The 23,522-nt window shown below is 32.9% G+C and overlaps 1 protein-coding gene across 2 annotated transcripts; it reads right to left on the bottom strand.

The window, feature by feature from the left end:
• Positions 316 to 23,522, bottom strand: LOC18589420. Of its 2 annotated transcripts, none has more exons than XM_018127975.1 (21): positions 23,157 to 23,522; positions 22,262 to 22,313; positions 22,081 to 22,157; positions 21,867 to 22,000; positions 21,657 to 21,753; positions 21,453 to 21,510; positions 21,182 to 21,290; positions 20,939 to 21,062; positions 20,668 to 20,854; positions 20,207 to 20,532; positions 15,988 to 16,076; positions 15,842 to 15,912; positions 15,319 to 15,429; positions 9,382 to 9,453; positions 7,131 to 7,268; positions 3,660 to 3,765; positions 3,513 to 3,584; positions 3,340 to 3,395; positions 2,858 to 3,017; positions 2,556 to 2,722; positions 316 to 1,480 (listed from the first exon to the last, which is right to left on the bottom strand). In XM_018127975.1, the coding sequence occupies exons 1-21, from the start codon at positions 23,207 to 23,209 to the stop codon at positions 1,226 to 1,228; spliced, it is 2,514 nt and encodes an 837-aa protein (XP_017983464.1). In that variant the 5' UTR covers positions 23,210 to 23,522; the 3' UTR covers positions 316 to 1,225. The 2 variants fall into 2 exon arrangements, with proteins under 2 accessions (XP_017983464.1, XP_017983465.1); XM_018127976.1 differs by having other exon boundaries at positions 22,262 to 22,320.

Here is a 23,522-nt window from a genome sequence, read left to right on the forward strand (position 1 = left end):
GATCATTAATTATAATAACATAAACACCTAATTAAACGTAATAAAAAAATATTTTTTTAAATTTTTTTAAAAAAATTTAAAAACTTTTTTAAATATTATGCTTACTTAATTCAGTACATAAATTAATAATTTATAATTTATAAATAAGTGCAAATTTAAACACATAAACCAACTTACCAAGAAACAAACATGGTGTAACGTACAAATCAACCCCTTAGGCAGTTCCCAGATTTTATGTCAAACCCCATCAAGAATCAAGCAGAAACAACATCAAATTCTAAAGAAACATCATCTAATAAATACCAACAAGTCATGGAAACCCAGAACAAAAACAATCACAAACCTCTGAAGAAATTCAGCATCATAATAGAACTTCCAACCACCAGTAATAATTTCACAAATACATCAGAGCTGGGAGAGGAAGTAATAGGGAGAGTTTAAAAGAGAGATACGGGGGCTCAGTCGAGAAAAAGGAAACAAAGAATCGGAGAAATGAGAAGAGAGGAATAAAAGAAAAGAGGAGAAAAAGGGAAGGCCGCAGGTGAAGCCAAAGCCAGAGACCACCGCGGACGGCACACGAATCGAACAGACGAGCTAGAGAGCAACATCTTTCATTCATATGTACTTTTCGCAGCTTCTTTTCCTGGAGTTCAATTAGTTCAGTGGCTTCAACGCTCCTTCATGATTCCAGTACTTTTCTTCTTTTTTTATGGCAATATGCAGAATCAAACAACATACTTGATAAAGAGCTGCACTGCAAGCACTGAGCAAACTATTCTTTTCTAAATTTTTCCATATAACATTAACATGCTGAGGTGATTTGAAAAGAAATGCACAATGGCTTTTACTATGAGGTTGCAAATGTACATCGATGTTACACAACTTACAAAATTAGGGGGGGGGAAGGCCTTGAGCTGGGAAGCCGCTCGATAATGAACGGAACAAAAAAAAAAAAAGCCCAAATGAGCAGGCAAGGCCAATAGACAAACAAATCAGGCAAGGGATAGCTAATATACAAAGAATGGCACTAAATCTGCGAAGCTAATCTACACTTGAGGGTATATCTGGGGTCGCCTTAGGAGCATATATACAAAAGGGTGAAAAGACAACAAACTCTCACTGCAAAAGCATAAAGGTAACCATTTAAACAAGTTGGCAACTAAAATGGAGTCCAAGGTGTTTGTACTTTGAAGTACTTGAGGATATAGAGAAAAATTTGATGAATCTACAGTTCAAGGTCAAGTACTGGCTTTAGTCTTCTCTCAGCTTCACTGCTTTGTAGATTAATCTCCTCAAGCATCATATATAAAGCAGTTTTGCAAGATTCATTATCCCTGAAAGCTAAGGTCCATCTCCCATCAACTAGAGTTTTTATTCTCATTTTTCCAAGTCCGCCAGATTTGGGAGGATCCGAAAAGGGTAAAGTTGATGGTCGAATCCGTAAGTGTAGCCATCTTGAATGCTTATCATCAATTCTAGGCTGAAGGTAATAGACCAGAAACAACTAAGTACTTTAGAAGAAATTAGCACAATCACAGGAAATATAAAAACAAAAAAAAAAAGTGAGAATGACATGACTATTCAACCTCATGGAATGTGATTACATGCCAATTTGTGCTTTAAAAGAAATTATATGTACACTTGACTAGGGTGGCAACTGGGAGACTTCAAGTTGGATTACTTCACATAGACATTTTTGGATAAATTCAGATAAACTCAAGTTCAGGTCATAACTTTTCAACCTTGCGCCATGTAGTCCTACATGCCACTTTGTGCTTTGGAAGATGTTATACCACAAGACTTTTATCAAAACTTGACAAGGGCAGCAATTACGCAGGTCAATTATGTTATTTTGGTTGGGGCCTAGCTGCCCTCCATTACTTGCTAATACACCTTACCATTCATAGGTATGAGTTCTACAATTTATTAATGGGATCCTACACATGTGAATGGTGATGATGGGTGTATGAGAAAATAATTGACAAAAAAGCAATTGAGGGCCAACCAATTCTTCAAGTTGGGGTCAATTCAGATCATTAAATTTTGGTCTATTCTGAATCAGGTCATTTCAAGTTCGGATTACTTCAGGTTTCAAATTAATCAAGTTCAGATTGTTGACTTTTAGGTTAACTCAAATCAAGTCGAATTGAAGCCATTTTTTTAAGAATAGTATTATATTAATCATTTTTAATTTAACTGAAATTTAAAATGAGAAAATAATATATATTATGCTCAATTTAAGTTTCAATCAAGTTTCAAATTTATTTCGGTAATGTTATATGTCTAGGTTGGTTTTGGGTTTTTTTCAGTTCTGGTTTGGTTTGGTTAGGTTGGGCAGGAATTTTGTGCAAGGAGCTTTTGCCAGCTCTACACTTGACTATAGGATGCCAAGACCAACCTCAAATCCTTCTAACCCTCACTAATTATGATAACAACCAAGGCTGTTATTTAAGGTAGTAATTAAATGAAGAATAAATAGCACATGCAATCAAGTGCATGCATGTTCTGCAGCATTTAGTAAGAAATACACTGACAGAAAATATAGCTGAACTTACATTTGTACCAGCCAAAGGTGCAGCAACACGGACAACTCCATAATTCTGCTTCAAGGGTAACTCTTCAGAAAGAAGAACCCATCCCGATGTGCCCATAGAAACTGCTAGAAAGCAGAAATGACGTTCTTTGCCCCTCTCAAATGCAATCCTACAAGGCAAAGCATTAACTGCCATGGCAGTGACCAGATGTCAGGGAATCAAGCAGTAATTAATTATGCAACTAGAATTGAAAGGGACAAAACAGGGAAAAACACACACACGCAATCACTTGTAGAGCCAGTAGTACTAGAGACAAAACTGACCAAGTCTTATTTCAGTGCCTGGCCTTGGACCTGATACATCCAGACCAGCTGCCGTGGCACGGGACATTTCTGGGATATCAATTGGAGGAAGGATAGAGGGCTGCTCGGGCAAAGCCCTCCCGAGGGAGAAAATTTGAAGTTGATGAAGAAGTACAAATACCTAAGATAGAAAGGTTAGAAATATTAGCAACTTATTGAAATTATAAATGCTACAGAGCACCATTGAAGGAATGAAAAGGCATGCACTATTAAATATTGTGCTAAAAATTAAAAAGCAAAGCTCTTGTTTTCTTCCTTTTTCTAATTATTTGCACATATACATCATACGACCAGCTGAGGAAGAAAGCCAAAAGAACCGGTCATTTCAGAGCAGACTGTAACATTAAATATCATGCATGCAGTAGGATTCAGATTGATCCAATGTCTTTTGATTTATTGTACCAAAATAAAAGAAATGGAGCATAAAGAGAATATATACACACCTTCACCAGTTCACTCATCCTCTCACCAGAAGCTAAGGATGATTCAGCTGGAATATCTGTACATGCAAGAGGTAATGCAAGTGAATATTCCACATTCAAGGAAAAAGAAAAGAAATAAAGATCAGAAAAATAGTTTCAAAACCATCCAATTTTTTAACAGTATTCAATCCTACCTTCAGAAGTCAATTTCTGAAATGGCAAAAGTATGCACTTTGGCTCCTTTCGAGGGGATGAAGCCTCAATTGCTACAATTAACTGCTTTAGTCAAAAACTTAACAACCAAAGTCATTATTTACAGCATCAACTTCTTAGAAGAATACCTCTTTTGCATTTTTTCCACTCATCACAAAGCACTGTTATAAGTAGATCAGGCCAGATCCCTTTAGTCTCCTGTAGAAGAAAACTTGTGCAGTTCCTATATGAATCCTGCACCACAATAAGTCCACCATGATTATAAAATGTCCACAAATAGCTCATCCTGAAAAGAAATACATGATTAAGTTAAAGAGTAAAGTGTGTAAACCAATAAAGAAAAAAGTTACATGATATTTTCAAATTCAAACCATAATAGAAAATGAGATAAATTAAATTGGAGACATTTGATGAGTATGCTTAAGAGTTCACATGGCATCTCATGCCATTGAAGCAGAAACTACTTATGCGCTATCACTCATTGTAGATACAAATTTTCAGCTCATTTTGGATTTACCAATTTATCCTTGAGCATGCTTTGCACCTCCTGCAGCACCATCGACTACACGTCTTCAAGAACTAATTTTTTAATGGAATTAACTGCAGGACATCTGATCTAATCTCAAACACATTGGATGTTCATAGTTTTAACTTGGTGAAAGCAAATATGGATCTAGTTAAAGGTTTATTGTATTAAATCTTTTTTTGAGTGTCTGCTTCTTAAATCCTTTTTTGAGTGTCAGAATACCTCATATATAACATTCATGACACACAGCATCACACTTACCTCCTGTGATAAATCCAAATGTAACAGCCTGCATCCTATAACATATTTCACCATCTTTGTTACAGTATGAGACGTCATAACCTAAATAGATTCATTAATTACACACATCAACCTTTGTATATGGCTTGGCTAACATTATTTGACAAGAGAATTATGCCTCTCAACACGCAAAACTCTTGCACCCCTAGTTATCTTTCTAGCCTTGCTCAACAAGCATTAATACTTATCGTCTTCATCGAGTTTCCTGCATTTGACTCTCGTACTTCCATCAGTATCTACTACTAGCACGTTCTTGGCAACCATCCAGCTTACACCTTGCTATCTGCCAGTCTTCCTAGTTCCATAATTCCAACTTCTCTTTACTTCACCAGCAACAATACTAAGGTAAATCAAGGATTGTCCAGTCATCAATTTTCAACTTTCCACTTCTTCCCACTAACTGGATTACAACACTACCAGATGCCTCACTAGAAGGATACCTTACACCCATCATAAATAAAAGGCCACCGCTTGCTAGGATATGTATCACAAATATACTCCCCCTTCTACTGTCCATAAGTTGCATGTTGAATGTTGCTTCTAAGAAACTCTTAACGCATTTATATCTGAAAGGAAAACTCCTGCCAAATGCTAGTTTGTCTGCTTTAAAAAATTATCTCATTATATCATGTCAAGACAGATTACAATCAATAGAGTTCAATCTTAGTTCATTTCACAAATACATTTCAACTAAATGAGTTCAATCACATAAATACTACATTCTACTCCACTGATATCTTGTGCTTTCCATTATTCTTCCTTTCCCTCCACTCTTCTGGATTAATTGTCTTTGTCAACCTGTTCAGCGATCATCCCATCCCTTGGTGCATTTATATGAATGAAGCTGGTTATGCACAAGGTAAATTTAATTGTATTCATTGCACAATGCACATCCCAACCCTTCTTATATTAATTATCATCTTTACTTTCGATAACTGTTATCTTTTCTTAGGCTTTGCTTGGTAGGAAATATAGAAAATTGAAGGAATAGAAAGTTCGGAGAGATAGGAAAGTATGTAAAACAGAAAAAAAAAATATTATTCTGCTGAGATTCGTGGTAGGAAAGATAGATAAGTAGATGGAAAGAAAAAATGTCTCTCATTTGCTTGGTAGGATAGAAAATACTATCTTTACCATTACAGCCTTTCGATTTTAATTTGCTTGGAAAAATAAGAGAGAAAAAGGAGACTTCCACCATGAGAAAAATGGAGTGAAATTGCCACTTTGGACTCACATTTGTGTCATTCCTTCTCTCCTAATCTTTCCAATAAATCAATATTGATTTTTGTGGGCCTAAACATAAAACAGTTATCAAGGTCTCCCACACTTCTCTCCTACCGAGCGTGAACATGAAGAATTGTCTACCTTTTTGGACCCACTTCTTTTCGGGTTCCCAACTATCCTTTCTAGTAAGTATAGCCTTTATTCCTCACATTGTAGCTCTTCTATCATAAGATTCTTATCTGCACTGTAATCATTTTTTAACACGATATTTGTTACCTACTAATTATTCTATTATGTTGGGGATCTCAAGGTAGTATCATTGAAATTTGAATTTTCAATTACCAGGTATTCCATGATTGAAAAATGCCTTTCACCACCATATCAATCATCAACCTTACCCTCCCTATGACAGGTAAAGCTTTTATATCATGAGAGTTGGATAAGGGGACAAAAGGATGAAAACAAAGAAAGAAAGAAAGAAATATATATATATATATATATATATATATATATATCTCCAAAAATNGAAAGAAATATATATATATATATATATATATATATATATATCTCCAAAAATATGGATTAACCCAAAGGTATTTTCAGTGAAAAGTGGGACTTTGAACTAGTTGCTAACAACTCAGTCCGACCAATTGATAGAGTTATATATTTTAAGTGAATGATAATAAATATAGATTATCAGTGAATAAAAAATTTTTCCTACACATAAAAGATAATAACTAAAAAGTGATTAAAAGTCAAAGACTAATATATTTCTCCTACCAAATAAACTTTTCCTAAATTAGTCCGGCTTTAAGATTGCTAATGAAACCAAAGGGCTTTTAAGTTCTAACACGAACAGCTGAAAATCAGAGTCATAACTGCTCAATGGAAAAAGTAAATATAACTAGACAAGACAAAACCATGCATCAATAAAGTGTCTGCATCATCAACAATAAAATTTTAAATAAATATTGTATTGTTTGATAAACTAAAAAATTCAATATAAAAATTTTGGTATTAAATTTATATTGCAAAAACGGTTTTATGTAGCTGAGAAGTAAATACTTAAATAATTTTGGTAGAGCCTTTTCTCGAAAAGAGACATGATTTTAAATAGAATTTAAACCTAATAACGTTAAAAAAAATACATATGTTATAGAAAAATTTTTAATTAATACACAGGTAATGTAGTCCAATAATAAAAAATTTAAAACGATCTTGACTAAGCACATTAAGTAGTTTCTAACTACTCAACATTTTCAACAATTTCTGTTCGGGATACGATATAAGTAGTTTTCAAGATAAGTAACCAAACATGTTAAAAAAAACTTTACATTGTTGAAAATTTTAATTTTCAATACTTGATCAGACAACACCAAATCTTCCAACCAATAAAGCTATAATCAGGAGATAAATATTAATTACCATTAATTAATAATGTCACAAAAGTTTAGCATAAATCAAACTATCATAACAAAAATACTTAAAATTTGAGGCTGCAATATAATTCCAAGTATATCATTTATATTTAGAGAGATAACTCACTCACCTTCAACAATTTAAGATGATGACTTTTGAACTCAGCCTCACTATAGGGGAGCAATTGGCGCAAAAGCCAACCACCATCCCACAAAGTTTCTGCAGATATATTTGATCGGCAAAGAAGACTGACCAATGCATCAAGGACCTAGACATATTCCATTTAAAAATATTATGATTTGTGTATAGCACTGAGAGAAATTTGCACTATGTTTTTGTCTCTTTTATTTCCCTATAATGTTTTATAGATGAAACTGGTGACCTTCCCGTGACAAAAATGCAAAACAATAATATTATCACATTAAATATAAGTACATAACTAAAGGTAACTACTTGGAGGCATTGTTGTGGTAAGAATGCACCACCATGCTACTGCCTCCCTCTCACATAAGGATGCAGCTCCTCTCCTTTTTGGATCTTAAAAGGATTTATTGCCATGTTAGCCAAGATTATATCAACGCACTAGATTATGCCACCAAAAGCAATTTAATGGGGAAAAGGATAAATAACTTGTTTAAATGCTCTCTTAATAGCAACTTAGCAGCGCACGCCATAGGGAAAGATATCCTACTTAAAATTCTGCCCCAGGTCAAATAACTATTTTTCCCTCCAAAATTTCAATAGCTTCTGCTTTCATGGATCCAAACAAGAAAGGAAGGAAAAAGTAGGCTTGGCGTGACTGCAATTTTCATACAATCATGTCAAGATTCTTTCACAATTCAGAAAGGTATAAAACTAGACCACACGCATATTTTCATAATTATTTTCAACCATAGTTTCATTTTACTGCTTTGCTTTAACTCATGAGAAATTTAGGGCAACAAGAGATTGAAAAGAAAGGAGAATACATTCGGAAATTTGGGGCAACACAAAACTGGATTCTTTTCAACTTTTAGAGTTAGTCTGAGTCATGTAGGTATTGGGTTTGGTCTCTTTAAAGAAGCAAAGAATGCCCTAAAAGCATTAATGTGTTTCATAAATTAGCCAATAACATCAGTTTAGGTATTCTTTTTGTTGTTTTTTTTTTCAAATAAGAAACAATTACATTAATTAATTGTTATTCTGGCATAATCTGATGCGTTGATATGGTCTTAACTAACAAGCCAATAAATTTAACAATTAACACGCCTCTCCTTTTGAAATGTCGAAAGGAGAGGAGCCCGATCCAATACATAACACTTTTATCACAATAGCGTTCAGCTTCTTTCAGCTACTTTCTTTTTATATTTTTTGGTCTTATATGTTTGCCTTCTGTCTGTTCTATTTCTTTTTTCCAACTTTTGTTTTACATTGTTTTTTGTTTCTTCTATTTCTTTTATTGTTTATTTTTACATTACTTCATTCGCATAATCAACCAATTTATCAATACAATCTTTCCATCCAGTTAAATGAACTAATAATGTTTATCCACTTAATAAGATATTATTAAATAAAAATTATGGATGGTATAGGTGGTGATGAATATATATATATTTAGAACTAATGTTTCTAAATACAATTATATTTTGGTTCCTTTGATTACTTCAAGCATAATATGTTATGTTGTTTCATTTTAAGATTTATCCAATTAAATCATACCATTCATCTTTTTTTATATTATAGTATCTGTGTAAAATTATGCAATTATAATGATGGATTAATGAAATCTTGTTGGACCAACACTTTAAGAATACATTGGTTGCTTAATAGTTTAAAGGGTACAAATCTCAAATTGTGATTGTTTGTATAAATATAAATGCTCAAAACAAATTTTAAAATATTATTATTGCAAATCATTTCAACCTTCACAAAGTTTTTAAGAAAAAATTGATGGTTTTCAAAAGTATATTTCATATATTCAATAGTATATTTTAAATTTTTTTTTTTATAAAATTGATATTTCATGTTTAATGCCAAAAAGTTAAAAAAAATCATGAAAATAACTTTGCAATATAAAATAAATAAGAGCTTTGGACGTTTAGCAAAGGGAAAAGGATAGTTTTAAAACATCCAAAAAAAGAAAAATGGACAAAAAAAGAATAGACAGGGAGTATTTTTTTCAATCTTAGCATATATCTTTTTTATCGTATGCCACAGCAAAGTGTTGAGCTATAAGCTTGTTTTCCTCTAATGAAAGCTTGATGTATTTCTCCTCTACAACATTTTATTTTTTAACAAAATTTATTACCCATCCAAAAGGAAGTGCAACTTCCTTCTTTTCTCACTTAGAGAGCTGATTCCTGCTATTTTATTTCCACAAGCACAATCATGTATAAAAATACCTGGTGTCTATATATACGAGGGCTTGCTCTTGTTCCTGCTCCTGCAAAAGAACAAGACACTCCATATTCTTCCTGTTTAACATTGAAGGAAAAGGAAATTATGCAAAAATCATAGCATTGGTTAAAAACATAAATACAGATGTCAATTAGTTACAGATATTAAGGACTTGCGAATACAACAAAGCTATCAGCAGAAAGAGGATGAAAGGAAATAACATTGGAGAAAACTTAGCAAATAACAGATAAATAGAAGGTAACTTTTGGATAACGAAGTAAACATTTGAAATCCTATTTTGATTAAGTAAAAATCTTATGTGATGGAATTGATCAAAACCAAACTATAACTTACAGATTCGGGCTAGATACTCAAGAATCATGTACATGAAGGAACAAAATTTTAATAAAATACAACATTAGATGCTCCATGAGAGAACCAGTATATAACAGAAAATTCCTCTGCTGCTTGGACTTGGCATTTTTAATCGACTACCCATATCAACACACTCAATACTGACATGGGTATAGAATCTACGTTGTATTCTCCAAACTCAACTGGGGAGATAATACCCAAGTAGGGCTAAATTGCTGCCCTAACCAAAATTTTCTTCTTCACTTCCCTCACCATTCATTTTTGAATTATTGTAAAATCTTCATCCCATGCAAGAATCAGACATAATTTATGATTGATTAGGGAAAATTAGTAGAAGCAGCGCGAAGAACAAAGAGAGAAACAGGATGTTGAGAAACTGAGATAGAGAAGAAAGAGGTCAAATCTGGAGAGAATGAAGCATCTCAAAAAAGGAAGAGTAAGGAATAGAAAAACATCCACAAACAAGGCAAACAGAGAGAGAAAAATTGAAAGTTTTTTGCTGCTATATTTTACAGATGGGAATTACATTTAAAAGTTAAAAGTCTAAATTCAATCACATGACTCTACATTTCACCTTGTTATTTACACCAACTTCATTGTCTTTTTCTTTTCTCCCACTTTAGTTCATTTTGCCTGGGTTTGCGCCCAATTAAGACAATTGGGCTTCAATTTATCTACTCCTATGGGCCGACAAGGAGGTCAATTGCTGGTGTAATTTTCCTTTCTTTTAAAAACTAAAAACCAAAACACCAATCACACATCTTCTCTTCAAAAAAAAAAAAAAAGAAAGAAAGAAAGAAAGATAGTTAAACTACTAGAAGAGTAATGTTAACCATCATAACATAATAATTTAGACAATGAATCCCCACACCTGTATCCTCGTTTCTTACCCTTTATAGCCATATCCCCATGTCTTCAATTCCATGTAGTTGGAATGTCAGTTACTTAAATACATAATATTAAAGATTGATATATATTATTATGGCTTATGTAGGTTTAGGGCTATTGTAGGTTTAAAGCTGTTTTAGTCTTTTTCATATTCTCTATTCTATTAAAAAAAAAATAGCCACATAGCAGAAATTGACTTTTATCTACTATATGAAAAGAGAATTTTACATGATATCAAAGCCTACCTAAAAAAAAAAAAAAGAAAATAAAAGGACAAAGAAGAAAAGAAAAAGACGGTACTCATCAGACCATTGTAACTATGTGGATTGGGTTCTACTGAGATTCGTTGACGCCGTTAGTTGAATATGAGGTTGGCTAGTTTTAATATGTTAGTCGATTTATTTTTGTTAGGTTGTTAGTATCATCTTTAATCCGTTGCTATTAAGTATTGCATTGTGTTAGTTGATTGTTTTTAAGAGTGAGGGTCAGTGAGATGGCATCAAAAGGTAGTAAGAGTGAGGAGGTTGTGTCCTCATAGTAGATGTTATGCTAGCTGGTGATGGTTCTAATTTTGTAGAATGGAAGTTTCTAGTGTAGGTATTATGTAAGAGGACTTGGGAAGGAAGCACATCTTACCAAACCCTGTCCAAATAAAGAAGATACTGCCTAGGTTTGGATGACAAATGATGGAAGATTATTTTCTCCAATTGTTAATTGAATTGATAGAAAGATGTTCTTTCAATGCAACATAGTACGATAGTTAAAGAGTTATGGGAGTTATTGCATGAGTATTTTTCAGGTACAAAGACTATGAAGAGACTACAACTTATCACCGGAGGTTAGTTGTCCAAGTCAAAATGGACAGACAATTATGGATTATTACTATGATTATAAGCGTTCTACTGAAGATTTCTACACTGCCAAGCCACTTTCATCTGATGTGGCTAAGATGAAAGAATGGCGTGGGAGACTGTTTGTCTATGGTTGGCTATCTAGTTTATATTCAGAGTATGACACAATTAGTTCTCAGGTCGGTACTGTGTGTTTGTGGCAGGAAATTTGGCATCATGGAAGAGTAAGAAGCAGAATGTGGTAGCTAGGTATAGCACAGAGTCTAGCGCTATGGCACAAACTACTTCTGAGCTTATGTGGATTTGTCTTTGTTGGAGGAATTGGTTTTGCAGATTCATCTCCTATGAGGTTTCGGTGTAATAATCAGGTAGCTATGCATATTTCTTCTAATCCAGTATTTAAAGAAAGGACAAAACATATTGAGGTTGATTGTCATTTGGCACAGGAGAAGATTCAACAGAGATTGATTTCTACTTCCATGTGAGCACGGGAGAGCAATTAGCAAATTTGTTTACTAAGAATCTTTCTCGGGTTAGGGTTGATTATATTTGTAACAAGTAGGGCTGCTTGATCAACATCTATACTCCAGCTTGAGGAGGTTGTTAAAGATTGATATATATCATTATGGAATATGTAGGTTTAGGGCTGTTTTAGTCTTTTTCATATTCTTCATTCTATTATAAATAGAATAGCCACATTGTGGATATTGACTTTTATCTAATATATGAAAAGAAAAAGTTTACATACCAAACCCTATCCCCATACCTGAGTTCAAGCAACATAGGAAAAATCTATATAATATATTATGCGCTTAAACTATATGATTCTGTTAATAAATATTAAAGAGTTTGCTTCATTAAATTGCCTAGTGTGATCCAAATATCAAGCATTATCATAATTATCTAAGTCTTAATCACATACTAGGTCAAAGTTTCCTTCACTTTCCAGTTCTACCAAAATATTCACCATCAACTACAACTACACGTTTCTACGAATTAAATCAAGTTTCATGCAAGCCACTCAAGACATCATAATCACCACATATCAACAGAGTATACCATGTCATAAGTGACAATAGCATCATGTAAACAATTACGTCATCAAGGTGTTATCTTTTAAATCATTAGGGTGATTTCATCAATTTGTTATCATGCTATTTCCTCACACCTCATCATCAAATGTGTATGACAGACGAAATTAGCACCGCATCAACTCAGTGGCATATTAGCATTATAAAAAACCCCTATCCCCCTTAATTTTGATATGCTGCATATGAATCCGAAGTGCATTCAATAAACTTTGACCTCTACATGTAGAAATTTTATCCTCTTTCTCCAGTTCTATTCATTAGGAAGATGACAGTCAGTAAGATTATTCCAATTAAAGGAGGATGATGCAATAGCTGCTATTTCCAATTCTGCAGAGAATGATGATTATTCCTATTCATATGACAATAATTTGTAGTACAATTTTCAGGATTTAGGAGTATGGATGATTTTACTATTGCTTTCAAGAACTATGCACACAACACTCTAAAAGAAAAAGTAGATCCTTTTTCTCAAATGAATCAAGAAAATTTTGAGCCAAAATTTGAAGCATCAGATGTTTGAGAAGCCAGAGGTAGAAACTAAAGGACCATTGGAACATGATCAATCACTTGAAGAATTAAAAACGCAATAACCACGTTTTGCAGCTGAAAGGCTGAAATTGTGCATGTTAGGCTTAAAGAACAAAAGGCCAAGCTCTTGGCAGTCAAGCAAACAAGGAGTCTAGTGATGTGCTGCTTGTTGAAAAATTCCAATCACTTTATTCTTCACAATATGTCCAAAATGAGACAAAAAAAAAACCCATTGACTGTGTTGATGCCACAGACCAAAAATATGTAGTTGATAATGTTGTTCAAGGGTTTCGCTTGAAATTTATTTCACTGCAGAACTTAAAATTTCATGGTTGAGTTTTTTCCAAGAATGGAAGCTGATGCAGGGGAGGATGACACAAATAGAATTAAAAAATTTGGATATTTATTTTAGTCATTTTAAAAAATAAATAGAGATTTATTATAGTTAGTTTTTATATTTTTTTCTCTCTCTTTTGTTGTTCACTATTTCTCTTCTCTGTATTCTCTTCCATAATTCTATGTATGTATGTTCTCCCTCTTTTCTCTCCTCTTCCTCTCTCCCTACTCTAGTTTTCCATCCCATGCTACATAAAAAACTCAACTTGGGTAAAGTAAGACATACAAAGTCCTTAATAATTAACTAGACCCAATAGACCACCATCAAGCTCATTTCAACAATACAAAAGAAAAAAAAACTACTGTAACACCACCAACATAAAGACTAAACTGATTGAGCAAAAAAAAACACACCAAGACTAAACTAAATTAATCAAGTAATACACAAATGACTAACTAGATGTTGTAGCACTCACTATGAGTGAGAAAAAAATTGAAGCAATAAGTGAGTTTCGGTTTTAATTAAATGAAAAATAGTAGTTTTGAAAAATTTAAAAAAAATGGGTAGTTTTTCTTTTTTGGAAAACAATGAGTAGGTAAAGTAAGACAAATGAAGTCCTTAATAATTAACTAAACCCAATAGACCACCATCAAGCTCATTTCAACAATACAAAAAAAAAAAAAAAACTACCCTGATACCAGCAACATTGAGACTAAACTGATTGAGCAAAAAAAAAGGAAAAAGCACAACAAGACTAAACTAAGTGCTTGTTTGGCTTGGCTTTTTGTTAGCTTATCTACCTCTTAAAAGCAAAAGCCAGGCCAAACATAAATTTTGAAAAACTCTTAAAAAAATAGTTTTTTTTTTAAATAAAAGAATTTTGAAAAAAAAAGAGCTTCAGGAAAAGCTCCTATGATAAGCTTTTTCTTCTCTTTTTTTAAAAATGCAANAATTTTTAAAAAAAGAGCTTCAGGAAAAGCTCCTGTGAGGAGCTTTTTCTTTTCTTCTTTTACAAATACAAGAAAATTTTTATTTTTGTTCCAAAACTATCCTCATCTATTAAATATAATTACAATATTACCCTCTAAAAAAAAATACCTTCAATGATAATTTTAACCAAAATTATAACTTATAAAAAAGAACTTATAAAAAGAAATTTACCAAACAACTTTAGCTTGATTTTAAAAGCTATTATTTTTCATAAGAGCTTCATAATAGCTTTTAAGCTAGAAAAAAGCTAGGCCAAATAGGCTCTAAATTAATAAAGTAATACACAAAAGACTAACTAGATTTTGTAGCACTCACTATGTGTGAGAAAAAAAAATTGACACAATAAGTATCATTTTTTAATTAAATGAAAAATAGTAGTTTTGAAAAATTAAAAAAAAATGGGTAGGTTTTTTTCGGTAAAAAATGAGTAGTTAACAAATTGATACAAGTGGTATTGTACCAACTTTCATTTGAAAAATATAAATCTACATATCTATTCTTAATTTGATATAATTTTTCATAACTATACTTGATTAGTAATTATATCAACTGAGTTGATGTCAAGTTAACATGTGACATCAAATCAGTCATTGGCTTTATAACTATAAAGAACACTTTCTCTTTGATCAAACAAAGCCAACTACAACCCTAGCCTTGGCTACCAAAGTGGATAGCTCTTACTTATCCATGCTCTTGATGAAGTATCAAAGAAACTAGCATAAAAACAGTTCTTTGCATGAACCAATATTAATGACTAAACAAACATCTGGGAAGTAGAAATGTTCCCTTCATCTTTTTTTTTTTTTTGCATTCTTTCTTTTCACCATTTTAAGGGAATATGGAGAGAGAGAGCATGCTTAAAGATAAGCAAAAGACCAATACCTTCAACTTTTGTAGATATCCATCAATCTCACTAGCAACACCATCTCTTATGGAGCCACTTTCAAAAGAAAAAAGTTGCTCTTCACCCGAGCCCTCACCTACCAAAGCTTGCTGCCCAAATTCAACACAAAAGGTTCTACAGTTCAATCAATTAGACAAAGGTGGAAGAATATCTAAAATAGCAATCAGGTACAAAATGACAAACAAGAATACCCCCAAGTTTTTTATTTTAATCTTAGGTATCCATTGATAGGTATCAAATTCATCTTCATGAAATTTTTTTTTCCAAAATACTTGCACCTGATTGTGCTGTCAATACATATGAGACATCACTAGAATCCACTTCGGAGCAAGAAGTAAAGCTTTTGGTTATGGACCATCTAACCAGACTTAAGAACTATTGAACTATACATTCACCGATAAGTTTTCAAGACAAGAAAATCCAAGTAAAATAGGCAATCTGTTATCAGATGCAAACAAACCACTATTCCAACTGAAGAAAATGACTAACATTAAAACTTACCAGCAAGAGTTTTTTGTGTTGTTTGCGTTGAGGAAGAATGCCAAGAACATCTAGCATTGATTCATCCAATTCTACAAATGTAAATATTCAGTAAGAAATAGCAATTAAAACAGATGTAGTGATATGAAAACCTCTACTACTATTACCCTTTGTTTGCAACAATGTAGCCAAGACACTCAAAGAGCCCAAGGCTCGTACATCATCTCCATCAGTGATATATGAAAGCAAAGTCTCCCTACAATACATGTATTGCCAAGATCACAATTAGACTATATACAACACAAACATAGTTATTAAAAATAATCTACAGAATACCAACAAAGGAAGCAGTCCTGCAACAACCTACTAATGTAGTAATCTACATTTAGACTAATTGTTGTCATTCGACTAAAGAATGAACAGTATCTATCTGAAAACACAACTTAATTGCACAGAAGATTTTGCTAGACTAGAGTTTTATAATTGCGACTATGTATCTTTGCGTCTCAGAAGTCTTAAAATACAGAGCACAACACCAAAAGGGAAATCATTAATTGCTTTAGAAAAAGAAAAACCATAATAAATTGTAGAAGTTGTTTCCTTGATTTTATGTTATTCTGGGTCCTATGATAGTAAGGTATTGGGTTAGGGATTTCTAATGTGTTAAAAGTTAAGAAATTATATAACGCTTCACCTTCAAGCTTTAATTCCAAAAATGTATTCTAAATAAGTGAAATTCTCAATAGATCATTTTTTTTTGTTAAGATTTATGATTAAAGTCTAATACCTAAACAGTATTTGAGCTACCTGGGCCAAAATACGCACAGAACCAATCACCAACTTACTTAAACCTTGATCCAATTGCTTCCCGGGTCTATCATCTTCTGTGGTGAAAGTTTTAACCCAACACTATTAAATTTTAGTGTCAAAGGGTTTTGTTCCATGTTGAAATGAGTAGCTAGAGTCAAGAATGTTGTAACTGAAATAGAACTTGATAAGAAGGCCCACATACATGAAAGGACATAACCCTAAGGTAGCGTTTGGTGCTTTACCACTTCAACATTCCAATGGAATGTGAGCTAGGAAGAAAACATTGCAATGTTTGGTATATATGGAAAAGTACTAATTAAAATCTTGTGAAGATAACATTACATCGTTTGGTTTACAAGCACCTTACTGGGAATGTTATGTGAATTTCCAAAATTAGCCTTATGTATCATAAAGCAAGTTTAATACACTTGCATGCTTTTTATAATTAAATTTGTTAAATTTTAGAGAGTTAAATTAATTAATTAATTTATTAGTTAATATAATCAACTAATTAGTTAGTTAAATAGTTAATTAACGTAGTTTAAAGTAATTAATGAAATTAGTTAATTAGTTTATATAATGAGATTTGTATTTTTCTATAACTTTTCTCAACACAAAAATTTGTCAATATTTTTAATGTCAAATAAGAGCAGCATTTCAACATCAACATAAAATATATCATCAACAAAAATCAATTAGCATTTTAAAAAGGAAAGACCAAATAATGATACCCATTTCTTCATCCACAAATGACAAACCCATATAAAAGTAGTAAATATTTTTTATTATACTAAAATCTAGTAAGACTAGTACAAATTCATCTTACCCATTTTAGATATCGAAATCCAAACAAAATTCTCAAAATAAAAATTATCTAGTAGTAGCCAAATTTGATAAAAAAGAAATAGAAGAGAAATTATGTTGTTGTCTTGACTGGGTAGGGCCATGACTGTTTTAGGTGGTGGTTTATTTTTTTGGCCAATGTCTCAAGTGTCGATTTGGTGAACTTGGTTGAACTCATTTGCAGGGGTGGCTTTTGAGGTGGCTAACAGGTCTGTGGTGGCGAAGGAGGTTGGAGATTGAAGGAAAACAGAGAGATTCATGAGACATTTTGGTCATTTCCTACTCTTCTCTTCTTTTCTTTCACCTTATCCCCTACCGTCACCACCGACAGGCTCTGTTTTTTCTACCCCTCTCTCCTTTCCTCCCTTTCTCTTCCTTTCTTCTCACTTTTTTGAGAAGTGAACCAATAAAAAGAAAGAGAGAAGGGAGAGGAAAAAGAAATTGGTTTCCGCAAAGACAATTTTTGCCAACTGACAACTAGATCTAAGTTTTTTCCAAAAGAAAGAAGAGAAAAAAGAGGAACAAGATAGATTTTTAGGGAAAAATAAATTGATTAAAGGATAAAGAAGAGTGAGACGAGCAGAAAGAGTGACTTTTTCTGCACCACTAGCGGCAGTGGCCGATGGTTGACGATGATTGGCCACCAAAATTTGGGTTTTAGAAAGAGAGGGGTTAACTAGCAGTTGGTTAGTGAGGGAAAGAGATGAGAGAAAACGAAGGAAAGAGCCGTGAGAAAGAGAAATGCTGGGCATTTTAGTCCAAAAATTATAGTAACTTTCCTAAGTAGTGAGAAAGTAACATTACATGGGTTTTCAATGGGAATATGATTCCCTCTTCTGACTGTAATGTGATGCCAATATAATGTACATTACACTGATATTTTTTTGTCACCAAACACTATAGTGTAATTTTACCATTCACATTACAGTGAATGTTACTTACATCCCTCATACCAAACAGCCCCTAAGCTTTCAACATCAAGAATTAGAAAAAATGCAAATGAGAGTTTCAAAGGATCAACCATGTGCCAATCACTCCCCTGAAATATAATGACATTGATTATCCAAAAAATAAATGGCCAAGTTAATCAAATCACCATCATAAATCAAGTGGCTGAAACAATGTATAATACCAATAATTGGGATACTTACGGTACAAGATGACAACAGTGCCAAACAGAAAATAAAATACTAGCAGATAATAGAGCACAGATTGTCATGTTCAAAGTTCATCCCAAGTAGAGCTATGCATTAACTTCATACTCCAAACAAGATTGTTGTTAAGACTGCAATTAAGGATCCCTTTAGCTTTGATATTTTCTACCCACAAAATGGTGAATTTCCTGAAGTCCAAAAGGTTGCTCTATGCTCCATGTAAGCAAGTTTGGAGTTCGCAACCATGCTCCCTCATAAGGATGGGTTTACTTCAACTCGTGGAGAATTAACTAAGACAAGATTTAGGGAACTAACTTTTCTTTTTTTAACATTATGAAGATGGTTGTTTTGAAGATGAAAATGAAATGGTTTTTTGCATTAGGCTTTGGTGAAAATAAAGGAAGCCTAGTTTCAGGAAAAAGTAACAGTGCAGTACAGCAGCAGCGTGTTTGTTCATTCAGTCAGGCTAGGGAAAAAATATACAAGGTTTGTAATCTAGGTTTCAGTCAAAAAGTCTGAATTTTGTTGAAAATGAAATGTTAATGAAAGGAATGGGGCACAATATCCCCTCAGAGTAGCTCCCCATCTTTTGCAAAGAAAAAGATTTAGGGAACTATCTTTTTTTTTTTTACATTATATTCAGAAAATCTGTGCAAGTGCCTTTTTATACTTTAGGTGTTTTTAGAAGCTACCTTATAGACCCATATCATTCTACGTCCTACTATGACTAAGTACTACGTGGGGAGTCTTTATCACTGAGAAATCAGTCTATATGAGGCTTCGTATTTAGCACTATAGTTCGGGGTTCTTAATGAACAAGAATTCTGGTTTGCTTTATCCCTTGTTTTGCCTTCTTTTCCTTAATGCTTACAAATTAGCCCCATTGCTCATGACATTTTTTACTAAGACTGCAGAAAACCAAATCTGCCACCTACTTTGACCTTTATCTAAATTTTCTTTAGAGGTCCATCAACTATTGAAGAAGTCTACCAACCTAAGCTACATGACCATTTCAATTTAAAGTTTTTATCCTTACTTTGAAGTTTGCTCTACTTTCTTTTATTTTAACAAAAAGTCCACCAATAAAGGGAAAATAGAGTTAAACGCAGAAAGGAGAATGTAATGGAACAAAAACCAAACAATACATGACATAATTACAAATTAAACTGAAGTATAACAGAAAACAATTTAGGCTAAAAAAACTTCAAGAAGAAAAAAGGAGATATAGTTCTAACCCTGAAAAAACAAGAATCCAACTTAAGAAATTCAAAGTCGTAATGCTAGTACAGTAACCAAAATTATAATTACCTGACCATTATATCAGAAGGCAAAACTAAAGAGTAAGTTAAGAAAGTAAACATATTGTATACTTTTAACCAAAAATATAAGCAGAAACAAAAAAATTTCCATTAAAAATACAACAAGAAAGAAGAAAAAAAAATTAACTTTTGGAAGGTAATTATATAACTGTTTAACATACTGTTACTTAACAAATGTTTAAGCGTGGTAGAAAACAAGGAAGGAATAAAACAAACTTTATTCATGAGCAATTTGCTGGCATTCATGGAAACATATTTACCTCAAAGGCAAATGTGAACTGCAAAAATTCTTTTCTGTGATAATGTCTTCAGGATGAACCTGTGAAGAACAATCCTTGTTTGGTATATCAAGACATAATTGTCCAGCATTCACCGGCGTAACACTATCAGTGCCTGACTCTTCATTTTCATGTGTAAAATCATTGCCAGAAACATAGCCATTGAGTTTAGCTTCAGAATCTGGAACAAAGGCTTCTAGTGGACAAAAAAGAGCTGCAGCAATGGTGTTTGCCAGATCCTTGATTTTCACAATGCGCAGGATGCAACAAAGTAGATACAAAGAAGTGACTGCACCAATCTTCATGTTCTATGTTTAGAAGGTAACAAAAATTAAAGAAGAACAGGCAGCTTGTATACAAATCAAAGGTTAACTTTTCAAACCACAGAAATACCCCAACATCCAGAATTAAGAAAAAGAAACTACAAAGGAAGAGTTTCATACACTGTCATTGTCCATCTGGAGAGCTGGAAACAGCAAAGGAAGTATCAATAGCTGCATAATGTTGTCTGTTATTAACCTCCCAACAACAGGAATCCCAGCAGAGATAACATCACTAAAGTAGTAGAGATTATCCTCAATTTCATCTACGGTAGCAAGTATTGCAGAGACTGACTCTGAGCATGGATTTCTGTCTCAGTCACAAAACCGCATAAGTTAGCAAAAAAAGGCATTCTGCTTCCTTTCATAATAAGAACCTTACTGTGACACTTACTTTGGACAGTCAGATACCAATTTGCTTAAATTGATGCACTGCTCCCGGAAAAATGAGACCAAGTTCGAAAAATAATCAGAATGAGGAGCACTAGTAACGAATTTATTGACAAATTCATCTCCAACTGAAAACCAAAATAAATGCATCAGAATATAATATTCTTTGAAGTAACAAATAAATGCATTTAAAAAGTTAGAAATAGAAAATGAAAAGCCAAGGAACTAATGGAAAATAGAAACCCACCATGATAAACATTAAGTGTTAGTGCACGCACTGCAGTGCGAACCATGCTTTCTTCATGAAAAGAAAACCGTATTGCCTCAACATACAATGGGAAAGAAACTACTTCTTCCTAGACAACAGAACAAAAGTAGATGTCGTCACACCAAAAGAGAGAGGCAAAAAGAAATAGAGAGAGACAGCATTTTTTAATGGGGTCTAAAATATATATAAAAAAATAAAGCACATTTTTACAGGGCAACCTATTCCATATATAATAGAGAGAAAAACTTACATCCCGAGTCTTTACAAGCAGAGAAATTGTATTCCTGTCCAACTTTCCACTTATTGCTCTTCACAAACACAACATGCAATTAAAATATCACTGTTAATAAATATTTTTCAAAGACTGAGAGGTTAGAAAATACAAAAAAAAAAAATATGAGCATACGAAAATCACTTATAGAGATGAGGACCACTAAAGGAAGAGAAAACAAACCTTAAGAATGATATATAGTAAGAAAGTAGCTCCTCATTGTGGAAGTCAAATGAATAAGTTATTAGGTAGTTAACATGTTCATTACTGAACATATAGTCTGCAAAAAATTTTCACAGGGAAGATCAATAAAATCATCATACAGTGCTAGAACCAACTACAAGAACCAAGGACCTGTAAATTTGGTTCTTTCTTCAACAACAACGAACTTACATATGGCATGTTCACTTTTAAGGTTTTGAATCATAATGCTTATTGTTTGAAGTAACTGAAGAGAAACAGTCACAGTTTTGCTAATCTTCAGTATACGTATGAACTCTCCCATGACTTGCTTCTCCATGAAAAACCTGCAATGAGAATGGATGGTATAGAAGTACTGAAACCAGAAATTTGAATCAAATAGGTATTAAGCATCAAGAAGCCTCACTCGAAAAAAGATGAGTCATGCTGGTCACCATATGTCAACAACTCCGCAATAGATCTCAGTGCCTCAATGACAAAATCCTTCATAATAAATCAAATATGAGGGCACACGGTACATGGTAAAACAAGAAGTGCAATTACAACAATCGGCAAAAGTACAAGGGAGGTAACAAAATATTTGTTACCTTGTTAACTTCATTAACAATTTGAACTTTCTGCAGCTGGTCTGTTAAATATCTGCACGCTAGGAAACGCAATGATTAATCTAAAAACATATTTTCAAAGATACAAAACTCCAGCCCATATTTCAACAGCAATCAAGTTGCTTTCTAACTTTGCCTTACAAACAAGCATAATTTATTCGTTAGAAAGTTCTAATAACTATTCATTGAAGGGATTCAAGAGCAGAAGATTCAACCAGAAATGTTAAATGCTTGTTCAAGGAATTCCAGGGCAACATTTCAGTATCAAAGAAGCTATCCGAGTCTTAACAATAGAAAAGAAATAAAAAGAACATTAGACTTGATTTCCATACAGCCAATCATTGTGCATAGGATTGATGAAACATGCCAAATTTAATTCTCCGTTTTGTTGTCAACTTCACCACATGCTTTTTGTTTCCTTAAAATTGCTATTAAAGGCAAAAGCAAAATTTTAAGGAAAAAAAATCATATTTAACACAAAAAAAAAAAAAGCAAATAGCTAAAACTGTAACATGTTAAACATAATGATTATGCATATTGTAATTTACATGACTTCAATTTTTAATCCGTATAACAGAAACGCACTAATTGCTCTTTACTTCCGAAATTTTATAAGGAAAAAAAAAAGTAGCAAAGTAGTATAAACCAAAGGATGCCTATAATACCGAGGAAGATAGAAGCATTAGTATCAATTTATTCAAACGAGTTTCGCCACAGAATTCAAGAGAAATTGCCTTAACTAAGTTGAAATTTGTCTACTATATGTAGTTAAACTGTTGGTAGCGATTAAATAATTAAATCCCAAAATTACAAAAGAATGTGTAAAATCATTCGATTCAAAAATTAAAAAAAAAAAAAAGAAACGAAAAGAGAAAACCTGAGTTCGTCTAAGGAGAACCGATCCCTGGATCTCCAGAAGGAAAACCACATGATTGGCACGTCAAACGTCAGAATTTGGCTCACCACTATTCATTCTGGCACCGCCTTACAATTCATTTTCACTAATTCCATAGCCCAAATTAAAGAAAAATAAAACAATGAAATTTGCTTCAATTTTTTTCTCTCTGGAACTTTTGATCAAAGTAACTTCGGGGGATCCGATCGAGGGCAAAATTGTGTTAGAAAATCCAGGAAAAAACACTTTTATTTCTGTAATTCGTTGCCGAAAAGGGGAAAAAAATTAAAATATGCAGGTGTTTTGAGATCAATTTATTATTAGATTTTTTTTCCCTTTTTTTTTTTG

The sequence above is a fragment of the Theobroma cacao genome, chromosome 9 (assembly GCF_000208745.1).
Source record: "Theobroma cacao cultivar B97-61/B2 chromosome 9, Criollo_cocoa_genome_V2, whole genome shotgun sequence".
NCBI lineage: Eukaryota > Viridiplantae > Streptophyta > Magnoliopsida > Malvales > Malvaceae > Theobroma > Theobroma cacao.

Coding starts and splice junctions, on each gene's coding strand:
- LOC18589420 (XM_018127975.1), bottom strand. CDS start 23,209: ATGTGGTTTTCCTTCTGGAGATCCAGGGATCGGTTCTCCTTAGACGAA. Junction 21,291..21,452: donor TGCTTGTAAAGACTCGGGAT/GTAAGTTTTTCT, acceptor TCTGTTGTCTAG/GAAGAAGTAGTTTCTTTCCC. Junction 1,481..2,555: donor CACCTTTGGCTGGTACAAAT/GTAAGTTCAGCT, acceptor TATTACCTTCAG/CCTAGAATTGATGATAAGCA.